A 27,930-nucleotide genomic window follows, 5' to 3' on the forward strand; every position below is an offset into this window, starting at 1 on the left:
TCTCCCTCTGCTGTCATGAGCTGGTTGCTTGGCTACCGACAGAAAGAGAGTGATGGGGGACAAGTGTAAAACACGCTGTCTTTTTATACATGCACACGGACACAGAGGAGCTGTGGAAAAAGGGATACCATCATCAGTACAACACAGGCAACGGCAATATTCAGTGTCAGCAGTCCAGGGCACAAATGTTGCTGGATCCATGCTATATCACCAGTGGGTGGCAAGTTTTTATTACCTTATGTAAGGTAAGCACTTACTCTGCCACTCTGCCGCTGCAAAACAGAAGGGAAATATATTCCCTTAGAGATTAAATTAACGTTTCCAAGTTTCCACACCATTAGGAGACTCTCTGGAAGAGACAAATATTGTTTGAATAGTGTTTAATAGCAAAGGACTCAAGGAAAAAAATAATTGCCTCTGAGAATATGTTGTACATTGAAACTTCAGCTTTATTTACTAGCCATCTATGTTTTTATTAAAAATAATAATATGACATTAAGACAACAATATGAGTATAAAGAATGTATATTTTGTGTTAAACAATGTCTTCTGGTCCACAGTAACAGAAAGAATATAAGACGGTTGCAGTGCAACAAATCAAACACAATAAACAAATCTATACTGCACTTCATCTTACAGGACCTGTACCGCCCACTCTCTTCGGATGATATGGATTCAGTAGGAGACTCAGTGTAAAAGAGAAAATGGAACAATGTTTATGGTTTGTGATTTGATGAAGGTTTAACATTTTTAAAGAAAATAGCTGCTAATTTACAGTAATAGTGAATCGCACAAAAGAGTTTTGCATATTTAATATTAACAACATGGGGCCAAATTAATTCTAGTGTGTGGGGGTATTTTTTGGCTTTATCACTGCATTTTAATGCAAGAATTTGTAATGAATGAGCCATTGAATATGTCCATCAAATCCAGAACAGCATTGTGCCTACTTAAAGGCACAAAGATTGGATAAGGTGAATATAACGCACAAATCCATAGTGGGCACAATTATGAATAGCACTATTTTTATCATCTAAGGTACTGATTATATGTTCTGTTTTTACCATATGTGTCTTCATTCATTTTGGTATGAACAGTTAATGAGTACTTTGCTTTTACCAACGAATAGGTAAAATGCAGAGAAGAAAAAAACCTGCCATATTAAACTGCTTGCACCACGCCGTCTGATCCCAACACGCACACTTGGAACACACTAAGTTTAGTCTTTTTTTATCTAAATGGAAAGAAAGTGAAGAAATCCTGTGTGGTCACAGGACAAAAGTAAATTCTTTCAAAGCAGTGTTCAAATTCTCTTCACTGCATTGCTACCTGATGACTGTAAACAGAAGGGTGTTCAGAGGCATTATGAATGTTTTACCTGGCAAGAGCTGTTAATGCTGATCATCCATGTGTTGCAAGTAAATATGGACAGATTTCTGACTGAGGAAATACGAGGGCCTGCTGGCTAGCAGCGTCATCTGGCACACATATGATGACACCTTTTGGAAAAATATATTTTGCCTGAGAAAGTAATTGATTATTTTCACTTATGTTAAGAACAGGAACATCATTTTTTATTTGCTGTAAGGAGACATTTTGTGCATTTTAAAAAGACAGCCTACAGAAATGGTGATACTGTAAATCATCCTCCCATTGACCTAATTTTTCTGTTTTCACAGTATCTAGAGGTACTCTTTTCATACAGCATGAATATGCAAAACTCCTTTAGTGTTGAAGTAGGTCGCGCATTATAACCAGTTGCTTAACAAATATCTACTAATTTGTGTTTGTTTTCTGCTGCTTTATTGTGAGAATCTTAGTCTACTTAATTTACATAATAGCAATATTTCCCATTGTATGTTGTATTTAACCCCATAGTGTAGTGATCACACACTTTTGCAGTCTTATACTTTCATTTTCTCAAATACTAATGATTTAAGAATTAGAAATCAGCGTGTTTCTGATTCTCAACAAAAATCTATAGAGATTATATTTTTGAGCTACTTAGTGATGATTTAATATATTTTGAAATCAGGAAAATTTACTGAATTGAAGAACAGGTTTAGCTGCCACATGCCAACTTGTAAATGTAGTAAAATAATTCCTTTAGACTGATTTGTCCATAATAAAATTCAGCAGATGGAAAATGTTGGCATGTGATGTTATGGTTTCACTGAATCAACATAATTTTCTTTACAGAGGATATTTGCAAAAAGAAATAAAAGGGCAGCAGAATACAAAACTTACCTTCTCTGTTTCCAATACTTGGTTCCAGTATCACCTGGAGAGAAAGTCATTGATCTGGCAGGTTTGCTGAAGCAGTCAGGTCATTCCCTTTTGAAATGCATGTTTTGCCATTCCTGCTTCAGACTTCAATATAAAACTGTTCCCAGCCATAAGAAGAGCCATAAGTCCATCCCTCACCCCATGCCCTACTCCTAAGGCTGCCCTGTTCTACTGAAAAAGTTCGCAGCTGTGAAGTTACTTGCATTTTCAGCTGTTATGAGAGAATGTCTTTGCAAAATGTATTACTTGATCCTGAGAAATGCATATTATATAAAGGTGCATTGGGATCAGTTTCCAAAAATTCAGGCAACTCGACCAGATTGAACGAAATACTTACTGACGTTTTGAAAATTGTTTTTTCCTGTAAAGAAAATAAATTCCAGGAATTTTATTTTTCCTCGCTTCTCCCACATAGGCTACTGCTGCTTTAGGCAGCTTATTAAGAATGTTTGCTCTGCACAGGGAGCACGGATTCCCAGCAAACCTGAATCCCATGGCTTTGCTTAGCTATGGAAAAGAAAAATGGACCTTATATCAGTAATTGTTATCATAGTGAGTTCTCCATCAAGACTGTTTTAAAAAAGAATATGCTAGTCCATAATGTTTAATCATTTCAACATATGACTTGTATTAAGGGGCTATTCAGGGGCAAGACGTATCATTAATATTTCATTTAAGGAATGAAAGTCCCTTAGAGATTGAAAAGGTACACTGTTTATAGACTTTGAGATCCTTTTTTGTGTGGAATGTAATTCCCATTATACATGAGCAGAAATGAAATGTTTCTTTTGAGCAAGACCAGAAGGTTTCAGTTTATGGGTGAAACTGAAATTGTGTTCCTTGATGCTGTAGTTCTGCTTGCAACAGCACAGGTTTTAGTTTGTTCCTAGATTTCATCAACTGCATTAAATAATGGAATAGCTTAAGCAACTTTATAGTGTTTGAACCTCTGATAGTTCTCTGTATGCTGCATTATTTGTGCCTACTCTAAGGTGATTATGATGTAGCTAAAGAGTCTTGTATAGATTGTGAAAGCTTTGCTTCCCTTTGAGCTTTATGAATACTTGTGATTATTTCCCTAATGCTTTCTGCAACTTTGTTTTGTTTTGTTTTTTTAAATCTCTTTTCTTCTTTTGTGCAACAAGCAGTTCACATGTGAAGCACAGAATGTGTATGTTCATATTTACATGCACGCACACACGTACATAGATTAATGGCTTTGGAACCCATGCGCTGTTACGTCACATTTGTGGCTTTAAACAAATAAGTGGGGAAAATGTTTTAACAGGAGGATGCTCGTCTGGTGGGCTTCACCACAGCTCTGTTAAAGTCGGGAGAGCTGCACCAACCAGTACTTGCTGAGCAGCTACCCCAAGGAATTCCGTACAATTTTAAGAGATCACATCTGCCAACAAGGGCTAAGTTCAAACTGATCAGAAGTTAGTGGCAAAGCCACTATTGACTCCGAGGTGGGAAGGATAGAACCTTACGCACAAATACACGCACACAGACAAAACATTAATCCTAAACTGAAATCTGAAATCTGAAAGTTCGAAATGGTATTCTTTTGACATCTTCAGTTTTATGCCTCCTCTTGAACTCTACTGTTCTGCAGTGCATTAAGTCATGCAAAATTAGAAGTTCTTTTGTTGAAATCAGTAAAATCTTTAACATTCATTATGCAATGTGAAAATTGATTTCCAATTTGTAAAATAATTCAGCAACAGCATGTTATATTTAGTTATTTTTCTCTTCACAAATCATTTTCACAGTGCACATTTGGCTGAAAGATGAACATTCTGAGGTATTAATATTGTGGTTAAAAAGGTATATTATAAGAAAGGATATATACTGTTCATCAGCCTAGAACAACTGGATTGAGATTGTGTGGAGTAAAAATTTAGATAAATAATAGTGTTTTCTTCTGCAGTTTCATAATTCACACTACAGTGTGAACTATATGTGGTGCATATGTTACAAAAACTGCACTCTGAATGTAAAATGAATTCACAGTAATATAGAAAAGAACCTCTGATCAATTCAAGTTTACTGTTTCTGTCAAAAATGCAGAGAAATGAACAGACAGAAAATCTTTATGGTGCTAAATTACCTCATCACTTGATGAATGCATAGATTAATGTTGTCTGTGCTTTTTCTCGTATCCAATTAATGGTGTGCAACCAAATACAAGATTGGTTTTTATTTAATCTTCACTTTCAGTTCTATCTGCTAGTGACAAGAGCTTTTAACTATGAGTGATGCAAAGTAACTTTAGGAAGCACAGCCAGCAACACCTTTACGTGCAGAGCAAAGCAAGCAAGTGGTTGTCACCCTCTTTGGAAATGGGTGTGCTTCCCCCAGGAAAGCCCTTCTATCCGGAAGGCAGGGTCTGCTGAGCAGAGCAGGGGCTACTCTGAGCTGTGCTCGCTGCCGTGACAATCCTGGCTGGCTCAGTTTGCCTCTCTCCAGCTGGCTGCTGCTCCCAGGCTGGCTGAGCGCCCCGAGTCCCCGCGGCAGGCAGTGGGTCTGTAGGTGACACCCGTGTGGTGTCCGCACCCGTGAGCACAGGGCTGAACACACGCGCAGCGCACCCGCGCACGTGCTCCTCTGCGGTTCTGTGTCTGTGATTGCGCATGGTGGTGATACTCGAGTTTGCTTAAATTAACCCTCAGCAGTGAAGTATGAAGAAAGCTGTACTATATTCAGCGTGTACTTGTTGTCTGATGTTATATGGGGTAATTAGATTGTGGTTTGCCCTGCAATACAGTGTTTTGGAATTTGGACTCTAGTGAAAGAGGAGCTAACAATGTTTGTGCTAAGGCCTCTTCATTTTCTTAGTTGCACTATGATATTGTAAATATTGGCACATTTACAACATAAGTTTAAGATTTTACAAAGTTATGCATACAATTATTTTTTTTAATGAGAAGTGCTTGGATATTTGCTTTTAAAATTATACCGTTTTTGTATTAATGTGATGCAGGAAACCAAAAAGAAAGCTGTTGATTTATCAACAAAAAATGTAAAACTTGCAAAATAAACGCCGATGAATGTTTTATTTCTTATAATCAGCTGAAGAAAATCACCTTCATTTTTGTGCCATTGGTTCATCATACTGTATTGTACTTGTGTTTCATATTTGACCATGTCATCTTGGTTGCAATTTGTTATTTTGCTAGATTTAACATTAATGTAGATTATTGTAAGTGATGTAATAAATATATATTAAAAATGCACGCTGTTCAGAGAATTTATTTTGGAAACATGATTACCAGGCTTTAACAAAATACTTGCATTTGGTATTGCTTGTTCATTTTGGATCAACATTGTACATCTAGCCTTAGTGTAAGCATGTGGGATTCATGCATCCTTATGGGTTCCTTTAAAGAGTAGATGCATTCAGTGTCTTATTTTAGTAAGAAACTCTGGGCTTTAGTGTGTAGATACAAAAAATCCTACAGGGAGGAATTTGGTCTGTAGTGGGTGTTGTGAAGACAGCAAATATAACTGCCTTGAATTGCTTATGGGTAACTTTGTGTGCACATGATGGGATAGATTTGAAGTATGAAGTGGGGAATTAGTAGAATATCCAAAGCAAGGTACCAGCTCCCTACCAACAGCTCAGCCCCAGCAGAACTTCTACTAAGACAAGTATTAGGAAAATATGCTTGTGAAAAGCTAATGGTAATGAAACATACCTGGTGTGTTTTAAAATAAGTACCTAATTTTCTGGTACATCTTTCCACTCTTTAAAAATGCATGTCCATAGCCTAGTTTTATTTCTTGTTTGGCAGGGGTGGGGGAAGAGAGATGTTACAATTTCTGACATGTCATCTGCCAGCCTGATGCTTCAGCTGATATTCATACACTTTCCTGGAGGGAACTGTGGGCCTGATAAAAGTTCTAGTTTGGAAATGCTCTTGGTTGCTGGTAAATAGGTTTGCCTAAAAAAGGTGTACACACATAGAAAGGAAACAATACAATAGAAATTGGGAAGAGTGGAAACAAAATAATTGAGGTTTCTGTTTGTACCAAGAAACAGTTAAAAATACCAGGAGAGCTTTTAAAATGCAGCTAAATAAAGTGGTTCTTTTGCTGTGCCCTTAATTAGGTGGAAGAAATAAAAACCTCCTTTTGGTTGGTGGGTTTTCAATTTTTATTCTGTAGTTGAGTGGAAAAATTTACCTGTGTATAACTTTAGGAAGAGGTAAAAGGAAACCTTCACATTGCATCACTGAACATGTAACTTTTTATGTTAACCACAATAAGGATACAGAAATTACAGTAATAACTTCCAATACCATGAATCTGATACTTTTTTTTTTTTAAATATCATCAGTCTTTTCTGAATGATGCCAAGAGCTGAGTGAGCCTAGGGTTTGAATTATGGCTCAACTTTGGAAGCAGCTGTTAGGAACTAGTGGAGGTTACATTTAAATTTATTGTTGAATACCATGTAGGAAACTATGTTGGTCTTTCTGAATTGTCTTGTTACACAAATCAAATGAGTGTATAAGCATCCAATGCTGCAGCTTAGTAAGGGAATCTTAATAAAACAAAGTGCTTCAAGCTTGAAAATTTAACTTCAGTCTGTCAGCTCCATTTCCTTGCAAACTCTCTCATTTGTCCCTCTATCCCTCAAAGAAGAAAACCAACACAAGACCTGATAATACGCCAGATAATTGCTTGTGTCATTTGAACTTATCTCTTCTCCACACTGTGTAAATTATGAATTGCAGAAATGAACAGCAACAAAAAAAATCACTTGCCTCTGTAGGGCCTCTTAAGTGTCTAAAAAAACAGGGCAGGATGTAGAATTTGGAATAAGTTTGTAAGCAGGTTTGCATACATTTTTTACTATTTCTTTCCAGATGAAGCAGTTTATAAATAAATTTGAATCTGATGTGCCTGTTTAGTGCAGTAGTCAAACTGGAAAAGAGAACAATTGCATCATTTCTCTTTCTATACATTGAACTCCATTAGGTTCCATTCTTTCAGCATGAAGATTGTGGATTTCATGTTTCTTCATTAAGTAATTTTTTTTGCCAACTCTCTACTGTTTACATGAAAGCTTTTTCCCCTGTTTCAGCTGGCTGGGCAAAAAAATGTAAGGTTAAACAAAAGACAATCAAAACCATTTTTGACTGGATATAGTTGGGAGAGGGAATCTCAATGTAACCCTTTGCTTCTCTCTATGTTGAATAATAAAAGAAATCAGTTTATCTTCTTAAAAGCTACATCAAAATGTATTACTTTACTGTTCTAACTAGCTGTCCTCTGCTTTTGTTTTCTGGTGATGTACTGTTTTGCTGTTCATTGACTCACTTATTTCTTGCTTAACACTGTTACATATTACAGGAATTTTTTGATCCCTTCAAAGTCTTTCAAAGTTAATACCTGCATTGAGTGTGTTTATTTTACCATTGTTCATGATCATCTTTAGGCAAAGGGACTGAGTCTGTCAGGAAGTCATGACAGCTACCTTGCAAAGGTTTTTTTATAACCAGACTGAACCCTAGTGTGGGCTCCAAAAGGGGTGAACTTGGTGGTGTAACTGCTTAGTTTTGGTTTTAACATTATTTTTCCTTACTGAGTTGAGCTTAATCTTACACATATTACTGACATGCTTATATTTTTTTATATATATACATTTTTTTAATTCTGTATAGTTCTTTGGAAGAGGGACAATCTTAGGAGGCATAATTTAAAGACATTAGAAATTCCCTTTTCCTGAGCCTCCTTCCTGAGCTTACACTTTGTTTACTGATTTTATTCCTCACTTCATTAAGCCCGTTTTTAAAAGAGTAGAACTCTGCCTGAGATCCAAACTTAGCGTTACACCTGTGTGCTTTTCTGTTACTCACATTTCATCCAGATGCTTCCTTCATGCTAGAAAAATACAAAGGAATCTATTGTTGAGAGACTTTGTAGACTCCGCATGCGCTAATAAATTTTTTGAGAGGTTTAGAAAATAGAATGCAGTGTTTGGGGTTTAAGATTCAGGAATCTGAATTGCACTAACAAACTTCCTAGTCATACTTGCTTAAGTCTCTTTTTGTAACTGCTGACACTATAGTCCTGCTGTTTAGTGGGATTTTAAGATTAATTTAGGACAAAGGTAAGTATCAGGACAGAGACATTACAGTAATTTTTATTTTGCTGCTTTTTTTTCATGGATTTAGCACAGTTTCCACTGAGATACAAGCTATTTACCAAACAGTTGCTAGATAAATCTCCCACTGAGACATGGCTGAAACTCTATAGCGCTAATGTTTCCATTCACATCAGTGAGGTGTGTGGTGTGCTGGCCATCTGTTTTATAAACCTGAATAGGATCTGAAATCCTTACACCAAAGACCTGATTTTTTTATGCCATCGCTTTTATGAAAGTGTGCCATAAAACTGGCCATGTGCTGGCAACCTGTGCAACTGGACCCTTTTAAATCTGTGTAAAAGTGATGACATTCCAAGCACCTCAGCATCTCTTAAAATTAAAACAGCTAATTGCATTAAAGTCTGTGTGTTGAAGAGATTATACTCTTGCTTAGGGTTTGTTTTTCCCCCCTCCCCATCTGCAAGATCCCTGATGGGGTCCACATCTGTGAGAGCAACAGCGTGCACGACAGACTGCCTAACGATTGGCAAGCCAACTGGAAGGAACACTGAGACCCACAAGGATTGCAGGACCCACAGGGCTTTCAGCTTGTGAGAACAGCGAGTTAATTGAAGCCTAAATAAATGAAATGTCCTTCTAGCTGAAGTAAAGATAAATAAATAAATGCCTGCATGTTGTTGAAGAGGACTGAATAAAGATGAAAATATTTGTGTCATGTTTATCCAGTAACATCTCTTTAATTGTGGAAGGAGGGCCACCAGCAGACTTGGTGAACGTATACAAATGTCCAGTTCCTGATTTATTTTCAATCTGTTGCTTTAATAGGAGGGGTTCAGCAAAGGTAATGAAAAGTATGTTTTTATATATTTTTCAATATTTATTTAAAGTTTTTAAAGTCTCAGTGTGTATTTTTAGCACGTCTTCCTAGCTACTGCTTCCTTGTCACTGGCAAGTTCAGCCTCTGCCTCCATGCCAGTGCTTGGCAGGCAGATGTCACCAAAGGAGCTGCGTGCTTTGTTTGCAGACCAGTGGTACAGTATATGCTACTAATGCATCATTTCAGTTCTTCAGTTAACAAATATCATCTTAACCTTCCCGTCTTTATATGCTGTCAATAAGAAAAGAAATAGAGCCACTTAAAACATCAGTATGAGATCGATTTTTTCCTTTAAATTTTCTATGGGCCACTTTTTTCAGTCTATTAGACTAAACTTAGATTAAATACATATTTAAGGAGTTTGCCTAAGACATATTTAGGAGTCAATTTAATTTCAGTCGTGTCGACCATTAAGATTATTTGTATTTAAATTGAAGCACTTGCTGAAGTGCTTTGTTGAAATGGGCCTTTGAAGATGTCTAATTTTGGAAGGACTGAGCAATTGCATTTGTCAGCTAAGCCTTGTTTTAAGGTCCTTGAAAAATTAAGTCCTCAAATAGAAATTTGAGTGTCTCTAGGCACCCATTCTGAGAAGATGTGGCTGCTGAGTTAGGTCTTGATTTTCACATCTCCCATTCTCACAGATGAGAGCAATGACTGCAAGATTGTAAAGAAACCATCAGGGTTCTAAAGAAAGCTACAGTGCTGTGCAATCATCTACTTAAAAGTGTAATCTCACTATTTAAAGTGCAAAAAAAGAAAAAAATTAGCTGTTTAATAATCTGTTGAATATCTAGCACTAGCCTTTTTGTGTTTGTACTCCTTAAATGTTGTAATGATTCATTCCTGATCATAGAAGTAACAAATATTAAACATATTTAAATTGTAGTTCGTTTCAGAAAAGACCGTGGAGTGGGAAAATAAGTATGAAATTGGATGCCTGTTCTAGGAAAACAAACAAACACACCAGAATGAGTAGAGAGAACATGTTTGCTGCTTATTTTACAAGCAGGACTGTAAAGGAAACAATTCTCTCATTACATGTGTATAAAAATAGGCTTTGAGACTGACTTCTCCAGGCATGAGAACTCCTAGCATTTTCCCGTTACCTTGATCCACATCTGCTCATTTGTTCAAAAATGAACCAGAGGTAAGTTTTTACTGGGATGTCACGCAGAGTTTAGCACAGGAGTAGCACATACATAAACACGTCCTGACCATGAAACAAGGGCAGCAATATCTTAGCAAACTGCATAAAATCCCTCAGTGCTGACTTGTTTTATCAAGAGGCAACAAAAACAGTCCAAAAACTGATTAGTGCATTCTTCAGTTCTGTTCAAACCTCAGAAGAAATACTTGCCTGAATGAAAAGAGAGAGCTGGGATTGATTAAAAAAACAAGGGCAGAGAATCTCATGGCAGATGGGATGTGCAAACTCTCAGGATTATTTAGTGAAAAATAGGCCAAGTTCAGACTTTGTCTAAGTCATCTGACCTTAGTCTGTTGTGGGAGAAATTAAAAGTTATTCTGTTCAAATGAAATCAGCATACTGGCCAGCTTTTAAGTCTGCTGACTGCCTTTTCCCTGGCTCAGTACTCAGCAAATATCCGAACTGCTGCAACTTCAGTTACTTTTGATCACATCAGCTGTGTTCTGCAGTGTCACAAGAGAGATAATTCTAAAGTATCTGTGTTTAATTTGTAAAGTGGATTGACACCATGATTGTGGGCATCTAAAAACCTTGCAAACACTAATAAGGAAGTGATAGTGTTAGTTACACAAAGTACAGCCTGCAATCTATGTAAAAATAGGCTGAAGAAGATAATGAAATATGGCAGCACTTTCAGCATGTGAATGATACGAACCCAAGAAAGTTTTAGTTTTGAAAATCCTGTGAATATTTTTCACTTAAGTTGCAATACAAGGACCTGAGGAAATGTTCAGTTTGGCTTTAAGTTTGAAGGGCCACCATTATATTTGTAGCTTCTTCTGATTTCCTCTGAACATAGGCGAGTCCTGAAGACGTGTTTGTGTAACCATTACACACCAGAGGATAAAAGTTGCTGGTGAAATCCAGTCCATCTCAAATGTCTGTGTAGTTTCATCCATCCAGATGCATGATGAAGCAGTTTTCCTAAAGTGCGTACCTAAAGTCCGTAGGTAACTGATAGGCATTGATAGGTGCTTTGGAAGGCTTCCCTGGTGAGATCCTGCCTCCTATACTTCTGGCATCCAAGGTGGGTGGCTACGTGTTTCCTTCTAGGGACCATAGAGACACTGTCCTCCCTCCATCAACTGTACAGACAAGCTCAGACAATCGCAGGACAAGTACTTGAAACGAGTACAACTACAGAGTCATTGCCTCAAGTGAGCTACCCCAACCAAATCCCTTTATGAAACAGCAACCATTATTCACCCTGACATTTTCTTTTGTCTGTACATTGCCATAATGATTTCTCCCTTCTAGAACAAAACTGGGGAGGATGTCAACAGAGGGAGGTTTGTAAAAGTGAGGAATTCTGCCCATGACACAGCCAGCTACAGACGTACGTTCCTCTAGTGCCTGCTGGGTTGATAGGGTCTCTGAGAACACGGTCTCCTGCCTGCAGAGGGCGTACGGCTCCTCAGTTTTCCCTGCCAAAATATGTGTGGAATAGGGAGAAACTAATGGAGCGTACATCACAGTATCCTTGCATGCACATTGCTGCACTTGATGGATCAAGAATCTCTCCAGTAATGTGAGGTTACCAAAAGTGTAATTTCAGTGGAAAAATTTGGAATCTTCCCAAGCATCCGTGTATCCCCCCACCGAAGTAAATTGATACTTTGTATAGGGAACACTGAAGCCTCTCTGGGACATGTGTCCAGAAGGAATGTGCTGTGGGTACTCGTGCTTCTTAAAAATCATCTGTTTTCATTTGTGTCTCCATTTCCAGAGCTCCCAACACAGTGGCTCCTCTACCTCATTAGCATCCACCAAAGTTTGCAGCTCTATGGATGAAAATGATGGCCCTGCAGAAGGTAACATTTGGAGGCTGACATTTCAAAGCAGTCAGTGTAGTGATAACAGCAGCTGTGTAGAAAATGAGTCATTCTTCCTGCCAGAGAAAGTGGGAGCAATGCAGGCTGGATGATTTTCCATGAGGAAGCTCCTCAGCCTCAGCAAACCAGTTAGGTTCACTCTGGATCAGATTTGATCTGGACATCACTCTTCAGAGGAATATTTTTTGCGGAATACTTGAGGTATTATTTCTGCAAGCAATGCAGTGCTGACTGGCTTATTTCAGTATTTTTGCCTCATCTGTCATGGTACTAAAGAACGCACTGCAGTCCTGGGTCTTTAGGAAGTCTTACTCCATGCTAAGGCTGTGAGCAACTTGGCTAAGGGACAGGGTCTGCTTGAACACTGCTGGCTCACACGCACATCTATGCATGTGTGTGTGTATCTGTGCTCCTGTTGGAGAATAACTCTTCATGCTGTCTGTGAATTCAGACAAACCTCAACCTCCTTGTGTCCTAACATTCACTTTTAAAACTCACCTGGAGCAAAGGACAGAGAAATACACAGTTAAATGCACTGTCTTAAAGAGTGTAAACAAAAATCACATTTCTGAGAGGCTTTTTTTTTTTTTTTATATAACAATATTTATATACTAGTTTGTATCAGCTGCAGTTTACAGGCAGCTTTTAGAGGCATGTTAGGTATTTGTAACACTATTTCAAATACATTTAAAATGAATGGTACAGGAATGAGCACTAAAACACATTAAACTACAAGCTTTTCGTATGCTTAGACACTGTGTAATGCAATTTTACCTAAACATCTGGTACCCAGGTTGCATGCAAGGTAATATTATTGAGAACATTTGTTTAAAAACTAAATATTTAATATTGGGGGATGGGGAGAACTAGCACTTAGCACATGAGGAGTTTTATGGATGTCTCAGTTTACAGGATGTAATAAAATAAGTGCTTGAGTGTTGGACTTCTTTGGTACATGTATTTAATCATGCTGTGTCAAGGAGTTCCAGCCCTTTTTGGAGGCTGGTCTGCGCTTGTGCAGATCACAGAGGCCTTCTCGTAATTAAAAAAAGACAATTTTGGTTTTGTCTTGGGGGCATATTGCAGTGGCAGTGGTAAACTATATAACACTCAAATGGTGGTATGTTTGAGCCCCCAGAAGCCTTATTTTTCATTATTGTATCTGCGTGAAACCTGTTGAGTATATACAATGTCAGCAGCATGGTTTCACTGTACAGTAAGTGAGATACTGACTGAATGGTTTCCAGGCTCCTAAACTGTGGACTTAAAATGCATGTTATGTGCAACATCTGTGTTTCCTTCACTAACAATAAAAATGTACTAATGATTCTTTCAGAAGTGTTGGAGGAAGGTTTCCAGGTTCCAGCATCGATAGCAGAGCGATATAAAGTTGGAAGGACTATAGGAGACGGAAATTTTGCTATTGTGAAGGAGTGTATAGAAAGGTGAGGAGGATAATATGCTTATTACTGTAAAAAAAATTCATTAATGTCATGCTTTTTCCAGATCATATCTTTATTTGTAGAATACAAAAATGTCATAAGGTAATGTCTTAATGCCAGATGGAAAAACTAATGTCCTTGTCAAATGAAAAAAAGAGTGAGTTCAAGGGCAATCTATGAATTTAATTCTTTTTGGGGTTTATATGGGGTTTTTTTCTGCTGCATTCCACATGATTTTGCCAGTTCTTTGTGTTAAATCTTTCTTGTTGCACTGAAATAACATCTTTTCTTGCAGTATGTTCTTGCAAGTCTCCTTTTACATTAGACCAGTGGCATATTTCACGTGTAGGAGCACTCTCTAAAGATGCCAGGAAATTATGTATTTGTGGTGTAATGGCAATGGTCAGTACAAAGAACTAACTTTGGATCCATCTATTCTGCCATCTGACACTGAGGAGTAGTCTCTTTCTGTGTTTATTTTTAATTAAACGGACATCTAACTCCTGCTTGCCTGCTTTGTGCCATTATATTTGCTCCTTCCAACTTTATGAGCCTCACTGCAGAAACCAAAATCTAACTTCTTAAGTGACCTTTACTGTTAACAGGTGAAAACAGTCATTGATTTTAGACATCTGCTCCAGAATAGAGAAGTCACAAGTCACCTCAAATGTCAGTGTTGATGAAAATGTCCAGGCTGACTAGTTCATGTCTCTTGCTAGGTCAGGTCAGGTTTGAACTGGCTCTACCCAACCTTAAGAGTGTAAAAATTAGGGAACCAAACAGAAATGCTCTAAGCAGAACTCTGGTTGGCTTTTGGTGGTATTGTTAAAAATAGGACACTATGGAATATAAAAGACAGAAGGTATTTCACCTGTATGTGAAATGATTGTAAGATTGCTCATGTTAGATAGGAGCAGTTCAGACAAAGCAAAAACCTGCCAGAGCTGAAGATGTCCAAAAGAGAGAACAATAGAGATGTCAAGGTTTGAGAATGAAATTTCGTGAGTTAAGTTTTCTATCCCCTATTACCATATCCTGGAGAGGAGACTCTTACAGAAGTCTATAATCTCACCTTGGGGCTCGAAGAAAAAATTGCTCTTTAGCCTGTAAGAATATAATATAAACCCTGGAGAGTGACATTAGATCTCATGTCAGACCATGATAAATTAGCCTGTCTGGTTTTAAACTAGTCTCCTTGGAAAAATACAGGTCCACCTCTGCATCCAAAACTGCAACTTGGAGATCAGGAAGACAGCTGTTGGGGGAAAGGGTAAGAGTGGATTTTGTATCAGCTGACAGTGTGCTTGTGGGACTTGGCCAAAACTCTAAAAGAAGCCTCTAGCACTCTGCCAGAGTGAGTTCATGACAGAGCTAGTCATCCAGAGGGCGATTGTTGTTCAGATCAAACCTCATGGTCTGAACACTAAACTGTATGGAAACCTAAAGGAAGCAAAGCAAAACAGTGTGAAAGAAAAAAAGCACTGTAAAACCCTATGGAGGAGCATGGCTGATTAAAAAGATGGATAAAAACACATAGCTAAGAAAAGAGAAAAAGACGGCTAAAGTTAAAGTGAATGGTGACTGGGAAAAGCAGATTAGAAGCTAAAATAAAGAAAGGTTGTGGTTTTAATAAACTCATTCAGCTGAAAATGCCATTTGTGCTGAGAGACAATACAAATGTGCTAGTGTGCATGTTACAATTCTTTCCTGAGCTCAGAGAAAATACATGAACAAAATTAAATATAGGTCCCATCACACATAAAAATAGTACTGATTACAATATCCTTGAGAGCTTGAATGAAAACTGTTTCCTGTCCTCCTGTCTATCCCACTGATCCCAGAAGTATCCAGGAACATGGTGTGTCTAATGAGTACGTACTCAAATAGCGTGATTACCCAGGTATTCCCAGATATATGGTCTCTGAGCTATACCATTCCATAGATCCCATTTCTATCAGAGATCTACTACTTCGGGAGATCTTGAAAATTAAAGTGGAATTATTTCTGCTAGTTTCCGCTTCTAAAGCAGTATACCCTTGCCATCACAATTGTGGAAGGAGAAATTAAAGACTCAGAGGGTAAATTAAACCAGTACATGTGAAACTCCTTCAAAAATATTCTTTGCAGTCTTTTTAAGCCTCTTTAACCACCTCACTTCAAAGTTTGAGATGTCCATCATTTGCAGAGCCAAAATTAATGGGGTGATACTTGGGACAGAAGACTTTTCCATTCTCTTCTGAAGTACAATTCCTGTGTGCATTAGACTTCAAAGGAATAGCACCATGAGGTGTTAAACAAGTAGGCATGGGTCTTGTTACACAAATTCACTGGTCACATGGATACTTCTCCATAGCTGTGAGATCAGTCTGTGAGTACTGGTTAATACATGTCTGTGAGCACTTCAATACATTTGCAGGCGTCTTCTTCTGACAATGAACAGTCCAAATAGAAGCCAGAAACCATCTCCAAAATTTTCATGTGAGGACTTCTAAATCCCATTTTGAGCATCTGTGTATGCACAGACACACACACTTAAATACCTTTAATGCACACACAAATATAACAGAGATAGATTTTTGTCTACAGTGCAGTGTAAATCCCCATGAGCTTTGCAAAAGTGTAAAGGAGCCAGGGAATGTGGCACCAAGCCCTGTTATGAGCTGGAGATCTAACTCTGCCATGGTGCAGTGGGTCCAGACTTCTGTCCAGCCATAACATGTTGCCTACTTTTTGTGGTTCCTTTTTATTGTTTAGAGTGAGCAATAGGTGAGAGGTGAGATGCCTGTTTCACAGTGACTTTCTGACATGGCCATGCATATTTTTTGGCAGTGTGTAAGTTGTAGTGCTGCTGACAGCCTGTGGTTCTGCAGCTTTTTAGGGGAAAGGATTTACATTATCTTAGCTTTAATTTTCCTTTTAGCAAAACAAAGAGTAGTCAGAGTTGTCATCTGCTTGTTACATATTTGCTCCATCGTATGCACGATTTGTCCTGTGGTGTTTTTGTATGTGTTCAATTTTAACTTTCAGATACTTCCAAATTCTGACATTTCCTCACTAGCTCAGATTTCCCAGTGTCTTGGAGTACATGGAGTCTCCCATGGCCAACAAAAACCATCAATTTCCTTTCTCATGACAGAAAGGAAGCATTCCTAGGGCAACCAAGCAGCTTGGAGACTTCTATTGAAAGAGGTTATATTTTGTCTGAGTTTGAACCCCAGATATCTTAATTTCTAATATTTCTTGTTCAACCTCCTCCTTCTGGTCCCAAAAAATAGTGTCCAAATCTCTTCCTGTCCCCTCACTGAGCTTGGACTGTAGCCACTGAAGAGCAGCACTGAGAAGGGGCACCCCACATGGAGTGCAGCCCATTTTGGGGGGCTGTAGCATCAAACCCCTGTGTGGGGGAGTACAGATAGGAGAAGTTTTTAATTTTTATTTGCATAACTCTTAAACAGATGTGCTGTACTTTTTTCCCCAATTCATAAATCTTCTCATCTTGTGTGATTTCTTTTAAGTGATGTCCTAATAGACACAGTTTTAGCTCTTTGCCTGGGAACTCAAACCAAATGAATATTTTCATGTTTTCTTTTTACTGAATTCACCATTTTCCCTTAAATTAAAAGTAAGTGGTACATCATTGCCAGAGGAGTTCTCCATGTTTTAATATGGCAATGAAAATGCCCAGTTGTTTTCCAGATACAGTGTTTTCAGTGTATTACTCACATTGCATGTCCTGTTTGACAGACTGAGCACATTTTTAGACACATTAATGTCTCTATTGAACATACTCTATATCAATTTAATGTAGTGGTTTAACTACTGTGTTTTGTGAAATGAAGAATGAAAAAATGGCCCTGTATTCTTGAAAGGTTATCTTTTTTCTTAATTTTTAACCAAACATGCCTAAGGGCAATGTAATAGATATTTGTAACCTGTTTAGGTTCTTATTACAAAAGGAAAATATTTCAGTAAGATCTTTTTTTAAATTACCCGTTTTCCATTTAACCTTATGGTGAAACTGCATCTTGTAAACAGGGCTTCTTGTTTTCATCCTTACAGCCATCTTTTGGTTTTGTAACTTAATTAAAAAATGGAAGTTGATACTGTTAACTTGTCTACAAGCTAATTTTTCTATGTTAGCAATCTAGATAATAAATATCAATGTATATATGGTAGTGATAAATATTATAAGGTTTCAAAACAACGCAGTAGTTAAAAAGAAATGCGTTCTCATCCTGAACTAATTCCTCTGTAATTCCTTACTGTCTCCAGAACCTTTTACATTCTGCCTAAAAGCCAACATATTTAACTGCTGAATATCCTATACTTACTAAATACATAAAACACCATTCCAAGGACTGACCTTTTTATTGTAGCAGTTGTGACTGCAGATATGCAAACAAATGACTTTTCACTTTAAGTAAAAAGTAAGTATTTTCCATGGGTTGTATTTTTTGTATAATAGAAAACAAAACTTTTTTGTTTTGAAAATATGTGAACCTGTGAACACTGTATGGTATTTTTACATAAAAATGTAAAACTAATAACAATTCTCATTACAAAATGAAAGAAAAAATTAAGCAATTTCTTGTTTTGAAAACAATTAAATGTTTTCATAAAAAAAAAAAAAAAGTTTTATGTCTTTCTCTCAGGCATGTGTATTTAATAACTTTGGCTCAAATTCACAATACCAGTCAAATCTAAGCTTTGTTTCTTGGAAAAAACAAATATTTGACTAGAACTCTTCACTACACTTACTGTACTAAAATGAAAAATATAAACACAACTGAGAAAAATATTCAATGTGATTGAACATACGTTTTTTTTTTTTCTCTTTCCTCAGATCAACTGGTAGAGAATATGCTCTGAAAATAATCAAGAAAAGTAAATGTAGAGGAAAAGTAAGTACAAAAAACATATGACACCAAAGATGTTTTTTTCCAACAAATGTTTTGTGAGGGATCATTTTGGGAAACTGTTGGTATTTGTGTCCTTCCTGACAAGTGTTAGAATCTCTTTGGTTGAAGTCTTTGCCTACCCTCTGGAGACTCTTGAAGTTTCAGGAGAAAAAGCTGTCATGTTCTTTTCTAGATGTCTATGTTGATTCTCTAGTGGGTTGTGTGTGACTCCTTGCTCTTTATCCCTGTAGTTATAGCCTCTAACTTTCATAATTCCAGTTGTTATAGAAAGCAGAAAAATAATACAAATAATTATAACAACACTGGTCGCTGTGTGTAAGGCTTAGGTTAATTAAATTGATGTCAATTTTACACCAATTGACTGTTATCTTTTGAAAACTGTAACAAATGGTTCGAGAAGATACTATCATGTTATTAAATCTAAAGATTCTGCATCAGATAAAATTTTAAAAATTTCTGTATTTCATTTTTCTCTGCATGAGACACACGTCTTTTCCTCCATTTCTTTTTCTGTGTTCTGCTCTCTCTTCTTTCAGTTACCACATTGATGTTGTTTCTAGATATATTCCTTCTGTATTGCTGGAGGCAACATCTGTTAGTTTTTTCAAAAACCCCAGAGAATCCATGCAGGTCCCAATTCTCTCTGCTTTTTCCACTGTGAATTTTTTTCCCACTAACCCACATTCATTGAAGATTTTTCTGTGTGTCAGGAACACATGATCCAGAATGAGGTATCTATTTTAAGACGAGTCAAGCATCCCAATATTGTACTTCTGATCGAGGAGATGGACATGCCAACTGAGTTGTACCTTGTCATGGAACTTGTAAAGGTGAGTATTTTGGATACAAGCTGCTTACTGTATCAACCATGTTGAAAAATTCCATTCCTACTTAGGCTTACTAAAAATCATGGGGTCACAGAACAGTGTAGAATGGAAGGGGTCTCTGAAAGTAGTCTAGCATCATACTGAAAGATGTGTAACCCACTGTCGGATTTTTTTTTTATTAGCTTTCAAATATTTCAGATATTTGTCTGACTTCCTGTAAGCCATGCTTGGAAGTGTCCTGTGGACAGTACTTTGGATATCACCAGTTTTGTTTGCTTCCTCAAAGGAATACTCATTATAAAGCTATAATCTGCCTTGAGGTGAATTGAAAATATACCCAGTCCAAACAGCCATAAATAGCAGCCTTCAAAATGCAAAAAGTTCATTAGGTCATTAGTTTTTATTAATTTATGTTAAATATAAACAATATTACATGTGTTTTTTCTCTATTGATTAATATTAACACAGTTTAAAACTTGCCTTCTTGATAGCAAACTAAATTTAAGCTGAAGGAAGGGGAAAGCGAAAAAGAAAAGCCTGCTATTTAAAGCACGATTCTATTCTGAAAAGTAAATTAACAAAAAAGCAAATGCAGTAATTTCTATTTTGGACCCTGTTTATTTCTTCACAGTGACTTCCAGATCTTGTGCATTTAGCTCACTCTCTGGTGGAATTGTATGTTCAAACTGGATTATGAAGCTCAGACCAGGTTATCTCTTGGCCCCGTACTGTCAACAGTGCAGTGCAACAAATATGAGTTTGGTTCTGCTACTAATACACAAGTATGCCACTGTGCAGAAAAGATGGTAAAAATGGATTTGAGTAAATTGTGCAAATTATAACAGAAAACTGCTGAAGGCGTCTTGTCCTCCATAGGTACTTTACCAGGATACACCTGTTTTTCGCATCAGCTGGTAGGATTTGTGATTCTCCTTCCTTCCTTAACTGTTCTGGGGAAGGATATCTTTCCAGAAGCCACCTCCTTTTCTGTATCTTGATTGGCACATTCCCTGGGGGCAGCCATCATACCTATGCCTGGGAAATCCAGAGTTTCAAGTGTTTAAGGATAAATGTGTCAATGAACTTGTGCAGCAGCAGTATTTGTGTGGAGGCCTGCTGCGTGTACATGCTCAACACTTCTGAGCAAATCAGGCACTCGGAACCCTGGCACCCAGATCACTTCCTCTCAAATTAAGAGTGTGGTCCTCTTCAGTGAGCATCCTTTGTATCCATGGCTAGAAACAGGCACCACCTGAGGTCGTGAGAGAAAGCAACTCTTGGCAAACAGGATTGTTACTCTGCTTTGCTCTGGTTGTAGGTGGAGGTTAGAGAGTGCTCTTAATGTAGGCACCTCATTGAGATGTTAAATAGGGCGACCCCAGGTCCAAGTGTTTCTTAAATACCTTCTCAATCTCTGGTCTGGAATACAAGAGCAAGTAGAATGAGACAGGTTTTTGGTTTTTTCCATTATCCCCCATGCTCTGTGGCAGCACTGGTGACAAAAGCCATGTTCCCAGTCCAGAGCTGGAAGGCTGTGTGTGGCTCATGGATGAATGCCCACAGATTTTCCCTGTCCTCATGGCAGTCTGGGAAAGTCTTGTTATCTATGAGAAGCTCAGGCTATGCCCCACATCTTAGGAGATGGCAACATTGGCCTCTTAGGTTTGCACCCGACAGATATCCTATTTGACTTGAGTAGTGCTGTGGAGCTTATGGTCCCACTAACCCCACTGTCCACCACCTCCAAGCTCTGAGGAAGCACACTGGGAGATGCTGGTGACAAGGAGCTGACATTTTTTTCTCTGATAAAAAAGTTAAATCCTAAGACAAAAGAAGAATACTTTCAGAAGTATTTCAGAAAGAAAGACACTTTTTCATGCCATGAATCTCTTTGTATAACCAGTCCCAGAATAATTTCCCCATTCCCTTCACAATCACAGTTCTCTCTCTCTCTCAGGCATGCAATGTGAAATAGCACAGCTTGAGATCAGATACCATTAGCCATCTAACACTATTTTAATCATAATTTCTGCTCTATTCTATGATAAGTGAGCTCACTATGAAATCCATGCTACTGTCGGTTTCCCTCAGTGTCTGCAAGAGCTTGTTCAAAGGTACATCAATCCCCTTGTGCAGCGCTGTAATCACATGTAGCCACAGCTTCATCCTGCATTGACAAATCCTTCATCGTGGCCCCATGAGGTGTGCTAAGAACTAAAAGCTGTGCCCTGTCTAACCTGCCAAGATGTAAGCACATAGCTGGTTTCATGGGTGCAACCTGCTGTGCTATTCATGATTGAAAAATGTGTACACTGTAGTGTCCAATGGATTTTTAATTGAAGTCCTACTCAGCTAAATGAGAGAGGAGGGGACTGAAAACTCTTAGAAAATAACTAGCCTAAAAGATGTATATAAAAAACCACATGCGTTTTATTCACTTTCTGGAGAAATCTGTTTTCTTGTGCTCTTTCTTCTTTACTCTTCAGGATTGCTGCACATGTTCTTTTAGCTATGTTATGGAAGGGCTTTATAGGAATCTCTTTACTTCTTATATCCTAGAGAGAACACTGTTTCAATAGTCTTTACTTTTATGTAGAATAATAGAAGAAATTTAAAAGAAATACCCTGATCCTGGGAAGTCAACTTTGTTTCTTTGAAGCAAACATCTATTCCTTAATATATAATTGGAAGAAAAGCCTTGTACTCTATGGCATTAGGGAAGGCATTTCTGGAAAGACATTGAGTGTTAATTCACCAATTGCTGACTGTTACCATTTCATAGCATGCACTGTCAGACTTGATTAACCATCTGTTATTGACTGACTTTTGAAGACCTGTCTTTAAATCAAACTCACAGACAGGAAAGAGAGGCAAGGAGAAAAGGCTTGATAGTGCAGGGCCGGGTTTCAGTTAGTACCACCCTGCATTAATTGGCAGTAACATCTTTGACATAAGTGACTGCTGCAAATCCCGCCCTCACCTCATGGCAGATAGGCCATTCATTGCTTTGTAAAGTGTAAGAAAAAGCACTTCATAAATACAAATATAAACACATTGCAAGTGGTGCTTGTAAAAGGAAGCAAAGACCTGGTTTCTGGCACATTGCCTTTTTACACAGCGAAACAAAATTGTTATTCAAACTTAACAGGGGTTTGGCCAATTTAAGAAACAAGATTTATTGCTGAGTTTCCTTTAATGCTCCAGGATATGATTTCACTTTTGCAGAAGAAAAAGAGAGATCATATCATTTACATAACAAGGTAATAAATAAATAATTGGTTACTGTAGTTCCAAGTACACTTCCTCATGTGCACAGATGATAAAAACTGCATTCAGATGTTTCTGGTCCTGTTTCACTCCAAAACAGGGGATTTAAGACTGAAATGTCATCCTGAACTCACCCCTGGTGCCTGAATAAATGATAGTGACCTGCTGTGTGAATCGGCTTAGCAGAACCTTGCAGGTTAAAGTGCTCTTTGGGGAGAGGAAAGTCTGAAAACAATTCTGCCTGATATAGCTGTCAGCTCTGTTAACTCTTTCCAGGATATCACATCTCTTTTAACCGCAGAGAAACCTGCAGACTAAATACATGCTCTCTTTTCTTAGCAGGATACCTGGTAAGGAACTTTACTGACTACAGTAGATGCTTAAATGGAGAAAATTAATCTGCTTGAGATTGGCTTGACTGTCTGTTAAATTGCTCTGCAGCCTCTATCTTTTTCTGAGTTTATGTTTCTCCTATGCATGAACATTTGTTCTCTTTCTTCTGACTTCAAGCCATGTTTTTTCCTTCTGTTTTTAAGGGTCAGCTTCTTTCATTCTTGCTCTTCATATCTCAGCTCAGACTATTTTCTTTGTTTGGAGGCAGATGCTTTGCTGATGTTATTGACACTTCGTCTGAGCATATGGAACATATTAGATAAGACCAAAGATCTGTCTAATCCACTGCCTCATGTTAAAAAGCAGCTGGTACAGGGGTTTCACAGGAAGGAGCTTAGGGAAGATAGATTAGTTATCTCACATACTTTGCCACATGCTGATATCTAATACTTAGGGATCAGATAATGCCATGAAGTACATGGTATTGTACTTTTGCCAAATATTTGGCCTCTTTCTCTGTAATCCTCTATCTGGTTTAGCTTGGCCTTTTGTTCTTCCTTTTCCTTGACACTATGTATCTTGATGTGTCTTGAACAGTCACCAGCCAGGGCAAGAAGCTTGATGTGGTCCAGATTTGACAATGGTTGGCTGTAAGCAATTTCCAAAGAGCTGGGATTTTGCATCTACAATGGGAATAAACCTGCCCTGGCATAGTTCATTGGCACCTCAATGATGCAAAAATGTTTGCATAATAATTTGGGGTTTTTTTATGACAAGTGAAGTCTGTTTTATCAGGTTTGAATCTTTGGTGGTTGTCTTTTCCTACCCTTTTCTCTGTAGCCATATTCCTGGAAAAGTTTTTTTTTTTTTCTTTGCCCCACCCTTCTCTCTCTGGAAAGCGGAAAAACTGTTTACTCTGGAGTTGAGCCTTAAAAAACGCCAGAAAATATGTTGAAGCTGTTGATAAAACTATGAGAGCTGGTAAAGCTGGGACTCCTCTGTTTCCTTCAGAAAATACCTACTTTTTCTTTTAAATACAGTCCTCTGTGATTTTTTTTCCTTGATGTTTTGACTGCAGCAGGGAATTTTAGCATTGTTTTTACAGAGTTATCCTTTGTCTTCTCTTTTTTCTTGTTTTTATTTTTGTTTGTGTGGGTTTTTTTTCTTTTTTTTTTTTTTTTTTCTTTTTTTTTTGTTTTGTTCTTGCTGGATTGTGTTTTCTTTATCATGCTGCTTAGATTTTGGCCAAAGGCTCAATACCTCTGAGTAGTATCTCTCAAAAGATCATTGGTTTTTCCTGCACTCTGTCAAGCTCCCTTCCTAATCTCATCTTTAAAATTCCTTTTCCATCTTTGTCCAAGTACTTCCAAGTTCCTTCTCCCCACTTGCCAGCTCACCTCTGGAAATACAGTCATGGCTGCCTCAGACGCTGGTGAAGATCATTTCAACTGAGGATTTCTACTTAGTTTTTCTTCTTTTCATCTTTCTGTCTTTCTTATTTTCTTGTTTTTCTTTCACTGACAGCAGCTTTTAGTTGAATTAGGCAGCATGATGAGCTGGAAGTGGCACAAGCTGCCACCTGTGTCATCCAGTATGATTGTCTGACATACATGCCCTAAAGTTCTTCAGTATTAACTGCAAGAGGCGTCACACTACCAAAAACTTCACATCTTGTGTAGAGAAAGTGGTTTCTAAAGTCCATGTTTTCAAAGCTTTGTGAGATGGAATCAGACTTTTAAAATACGATAGCCATGACGACAGGTAGCTAGTTTGAGTTTTACTCAGAGTTCCTTCATCTTTCTGGGGTTCAGTCAGGCATTGGGCAAAGAATTGATGTCAGTCTGTTTGTGATTATAATAAAGAGTGCCAAGGGTTGGTAAATGTCATCATGACAGGAAAGTATGGAGTCTTGCCAGAAATTTGTAGCAGGCTCTGAACACACAGGCTGGCAAGTGTTGGACGTGTTACAAAAGCAGCAACAGGTGGGAATAGTTTGCAGTAGAAACACCAGCCTCTTGGCTGACCAACTCAGCCATGACAAATGGTTTTGAATTATTGATCTGCTCACCTGCCATTACAGGGGATGTCATCACAGAACCCATAGTTTATAGCTGAAAGGAAACTGTGCTGCTCCCTTCCCATCCTCCTCCTCCTCCTTCTCCTTTAAAAATGTTCCTTGATCTTCCCTAAATTTTTCAGTCATATCACAAGCAGTATTGCTCATATCCCATGGTAATTTTGCTCCAGGGAGGAGATCTTTTTGATGCTATTACTTCCACGAACAAATACACAGAGCGGGATGCCAGTGGGATGCTTTACAATCTGGCCAGTGCCATCAAATATCTTCACAGCCTGAACATTGTCCACAGGGATATCAAGCCGGAGAATCTACTGGTAAGTGAAGATTCATCTTTCAATACTGTTGATAACTTGGGAGAGTGTGAGAAAAGGTCTGCACTTCCTCCTTCCACATGCTTGCCAAGTTTATTTCAGTCTTTTAAGTCACTGATCTTTTAATTTTAACCTTTGCATTGTAAAGCTCTCCTAAGAATAACAGCTGTCACAGTAAGTACAGTAACATAAGGTGGTATGTCTAGACTGTTCCATGGGACACAGCAGCTGAGTTATTCCTGGGATCACTAGAAGTGAACTTCTAGTAAACTGCACGATAATTTCAAGCTTCTCATAAATATAAGTGTTCTGTGCTCAGCAGACTATTCTGTTCTTCTGTCACTGCCTAAATAATTAGCAACCCTTTAGTTTTACAAGTATGGTGCATGTTAATGCTGTGCCCTAATCATGTCATACATCAAAGCAGAGCCAGGAAGGGACTTCATTGTCCTTCTCCTACTGCATCTCCCAAATAATCCTATAGCACTTTTTATTAAGCCGCTTTCCCAAATAGATAGTCTAAATCTACATTTTTCTGGCTAAAACTGTATGAGCCTTATCCACTGAAGACAATGAAAAACATACCCTGGGAATTAGTCTTTCTTCTGAGAATTTTGCACACTTGAATGAAGCAGTTTTATCCTCCATATAGTTTTATTTCTTCTGAGAAATTAGCTTCTCCTGATTATTTCATTGTTCTGAGTTTTCACAAATTTGCTGACATTTTTCTGTATCAAGATGTCCCAATTCTCCATATATTCTGCAACCATAAAAAAATGTTCATATAATCATAGAACATCAGTTCTCTCAGCTGTGTGGTCTTGGCCATGACTTAATGCATTTAGTCTTGCTTGACACTGAAGAGGTTTTATGAGAAAGTTGACTCCAGCAGATCTTACTAAACATCCAGGGAGTGGGATTTTTACAGTTGAAGTTTCTCTAGGTTCTGGGTAAGAAAGTAACCTGCCCTCATTTTCCAGAAACTGCTGAAAACACACTGGGTGGAAGTTTCACTAGATACTAGTGACTGATACACTTTTCTTGTCCCTTGTGCTCCATTTGCATTTCTGGTGCTGGCGTTGATAAGTGGCTGCATGCAGATGTTGTAGCAATCCCATGCCAGGATTCATTAATGCTGTTCCTGGAGTGGGCAGGAGGGTCTTGGTCTGGGACAAGCCTTGCCCTGCTGGCCATCTTGACTTGTCTATAACTGCCTAAACTCTATTGTTTTCAGAGTTAAAATTTTGGGGGGAAAGAGGTAGGCGGGAGGTGTGGGCAGGAGGTGAGGGCAGCAGGGAAAGGATTAGATTTGACTGCTCAGCTTTTCTGGTAATTCCTACTGATGAGAATGATCACGTTGTTCATGGTTTAGCTGAATTGTTTCTGAGTGACTTTTTCAGGGTTGTGCATTGATTTTGAGATGGAGCAGTAAGGATGCAGCATTTAACCTCTTGCAGCATCCTAATTCTCAAAGACCAGCATTTGATTCACAAATTACATTAATTCTCTAAGGTTTATCAGGTCCTTAAAAGAAAAAACACTGCTTCAGAAGAGTGCTTTGGAACCAGCCTTACCTGAGCTCTGAGCCCAGTTCTAACACTGGCTGCCTGTGGCCTCAGTGTCTCTGAACCTTTCTACTTTTATCTTAGCTGTCAAATGGGATGTGTGGTTCCTTATGTCACAGGATTGCAACTAGTGTTATTTTCATGGCATTTATAAAGCACTTGAAAAATGCCACATGGGTCTTAGCATTTCTATAGCTAAATACCTTCTACTTGCCTTTTGTAGCCTGCCCTTTTCCTTGCAGCTCTTTAACCCTTCACCTAAGTGGTTATGGAGGTATTTTTCCCTTGCTGTTCTTGTGCTGTGGCTTTCCCTCTGTTACTGTCACGGAGTTGCCCATGCAAACCCTGCTTGTGTTGTTATAGCAGGTTCTCCTGGCCACTAGTGTTTCTCTCCCACCTTCTTCCTACCATGGATTGTAACTTTAGGTATAGAGGAGCATGTCCCAAGGCTAACAACCCCATTAGTGGGAAAAAAACAACAGGGAGGATGAGCAAGGCTGTAGAGTTACTACAGGAAAACATGAAGAGTGAAGGGGAACATGCTGCTCTGGAGAGGAAGATGGGAAGAGGATGTTCATCTGGACTTTCTTTATTTCATCTCTTACCAGCCCCTGGTAGAGCCTTCCCTTTCACCTTCTCCTTTCTCTCTTTTCATTTTTCCTTCGTCCCCAAAGTAACTTGTGTGAGACCAGCTCTAGATCCTGCTAATAAATCTTTTTGTGTGTGAACCTGTCTTGTGTGCAGCACCCATTATTTTTTAACTGCTTAAATATTCCATATTATCCTCAAGGCATGTAAAGTCTACCTAATGGTCAATTGTCCAAGAGTTTAGGGTATGCTGAATACCTGTGATGTTTTAGCTTTTT

At 38.2% G+C, this 27,930-nt stretch overlaps 1 protein-coding gene across 3 annotated transcripts in view; it reads left to right on the plus strand.

Moving 5' to 3' along the window:
• Nucleotides 1-27,930, plus strand: part of DCLK1 (doublecortin like kinase 1) — a 234,368-nt gene that overhangs the window by 177,378 nt on the left and 29,060 nt on the right. For 2 of the 3 annotated variants that reach the window (XM_069012096.1, XM_069012095.1), the window contains exons 7-11: nt 12,215-12,299; nt 13,657-13,765; nt 18,606-18,663; nt 19,392-19,511; nt 25,356-25,502. In XM_069012096.1, the coding sequence (XP_068868197.1) occupies nt 12,215-12,299; nt 13,657-13,765; nt 18,606-18,663; nt 19,392-19,511; nt 25,356-25,502 (519 nt within the window). Of the gene's footprint in view, nt 1-639; nt 5,519-12,214; nt 12,300-13,656; nt 13,766-18,605; nt 18,664-19,391; nt 19,512-25,355; nt 25,503-27,930 lie in introns of those variants that run through there. The other variant, XM_069012101.1, reaches the window with a different exon arrangement.

The sequence above is a fragment of the Aphelocoma coerulescens genome, chromosome 1, assembly GCF_041296385.1.
Source record: "Aphelocoma coerulescens isolate FSJ_1873_10779 chromosome 1, UR_Acoe_1.0, whole genome shotgun sequence".
NCBI classification, from domain to species: domain Eukaryota; kingdom Metazoa; phylum Chordata; class Aves; order Passeriformes; family Corvidae; genus Aphelocoma; species Aphelocoma coerulescens.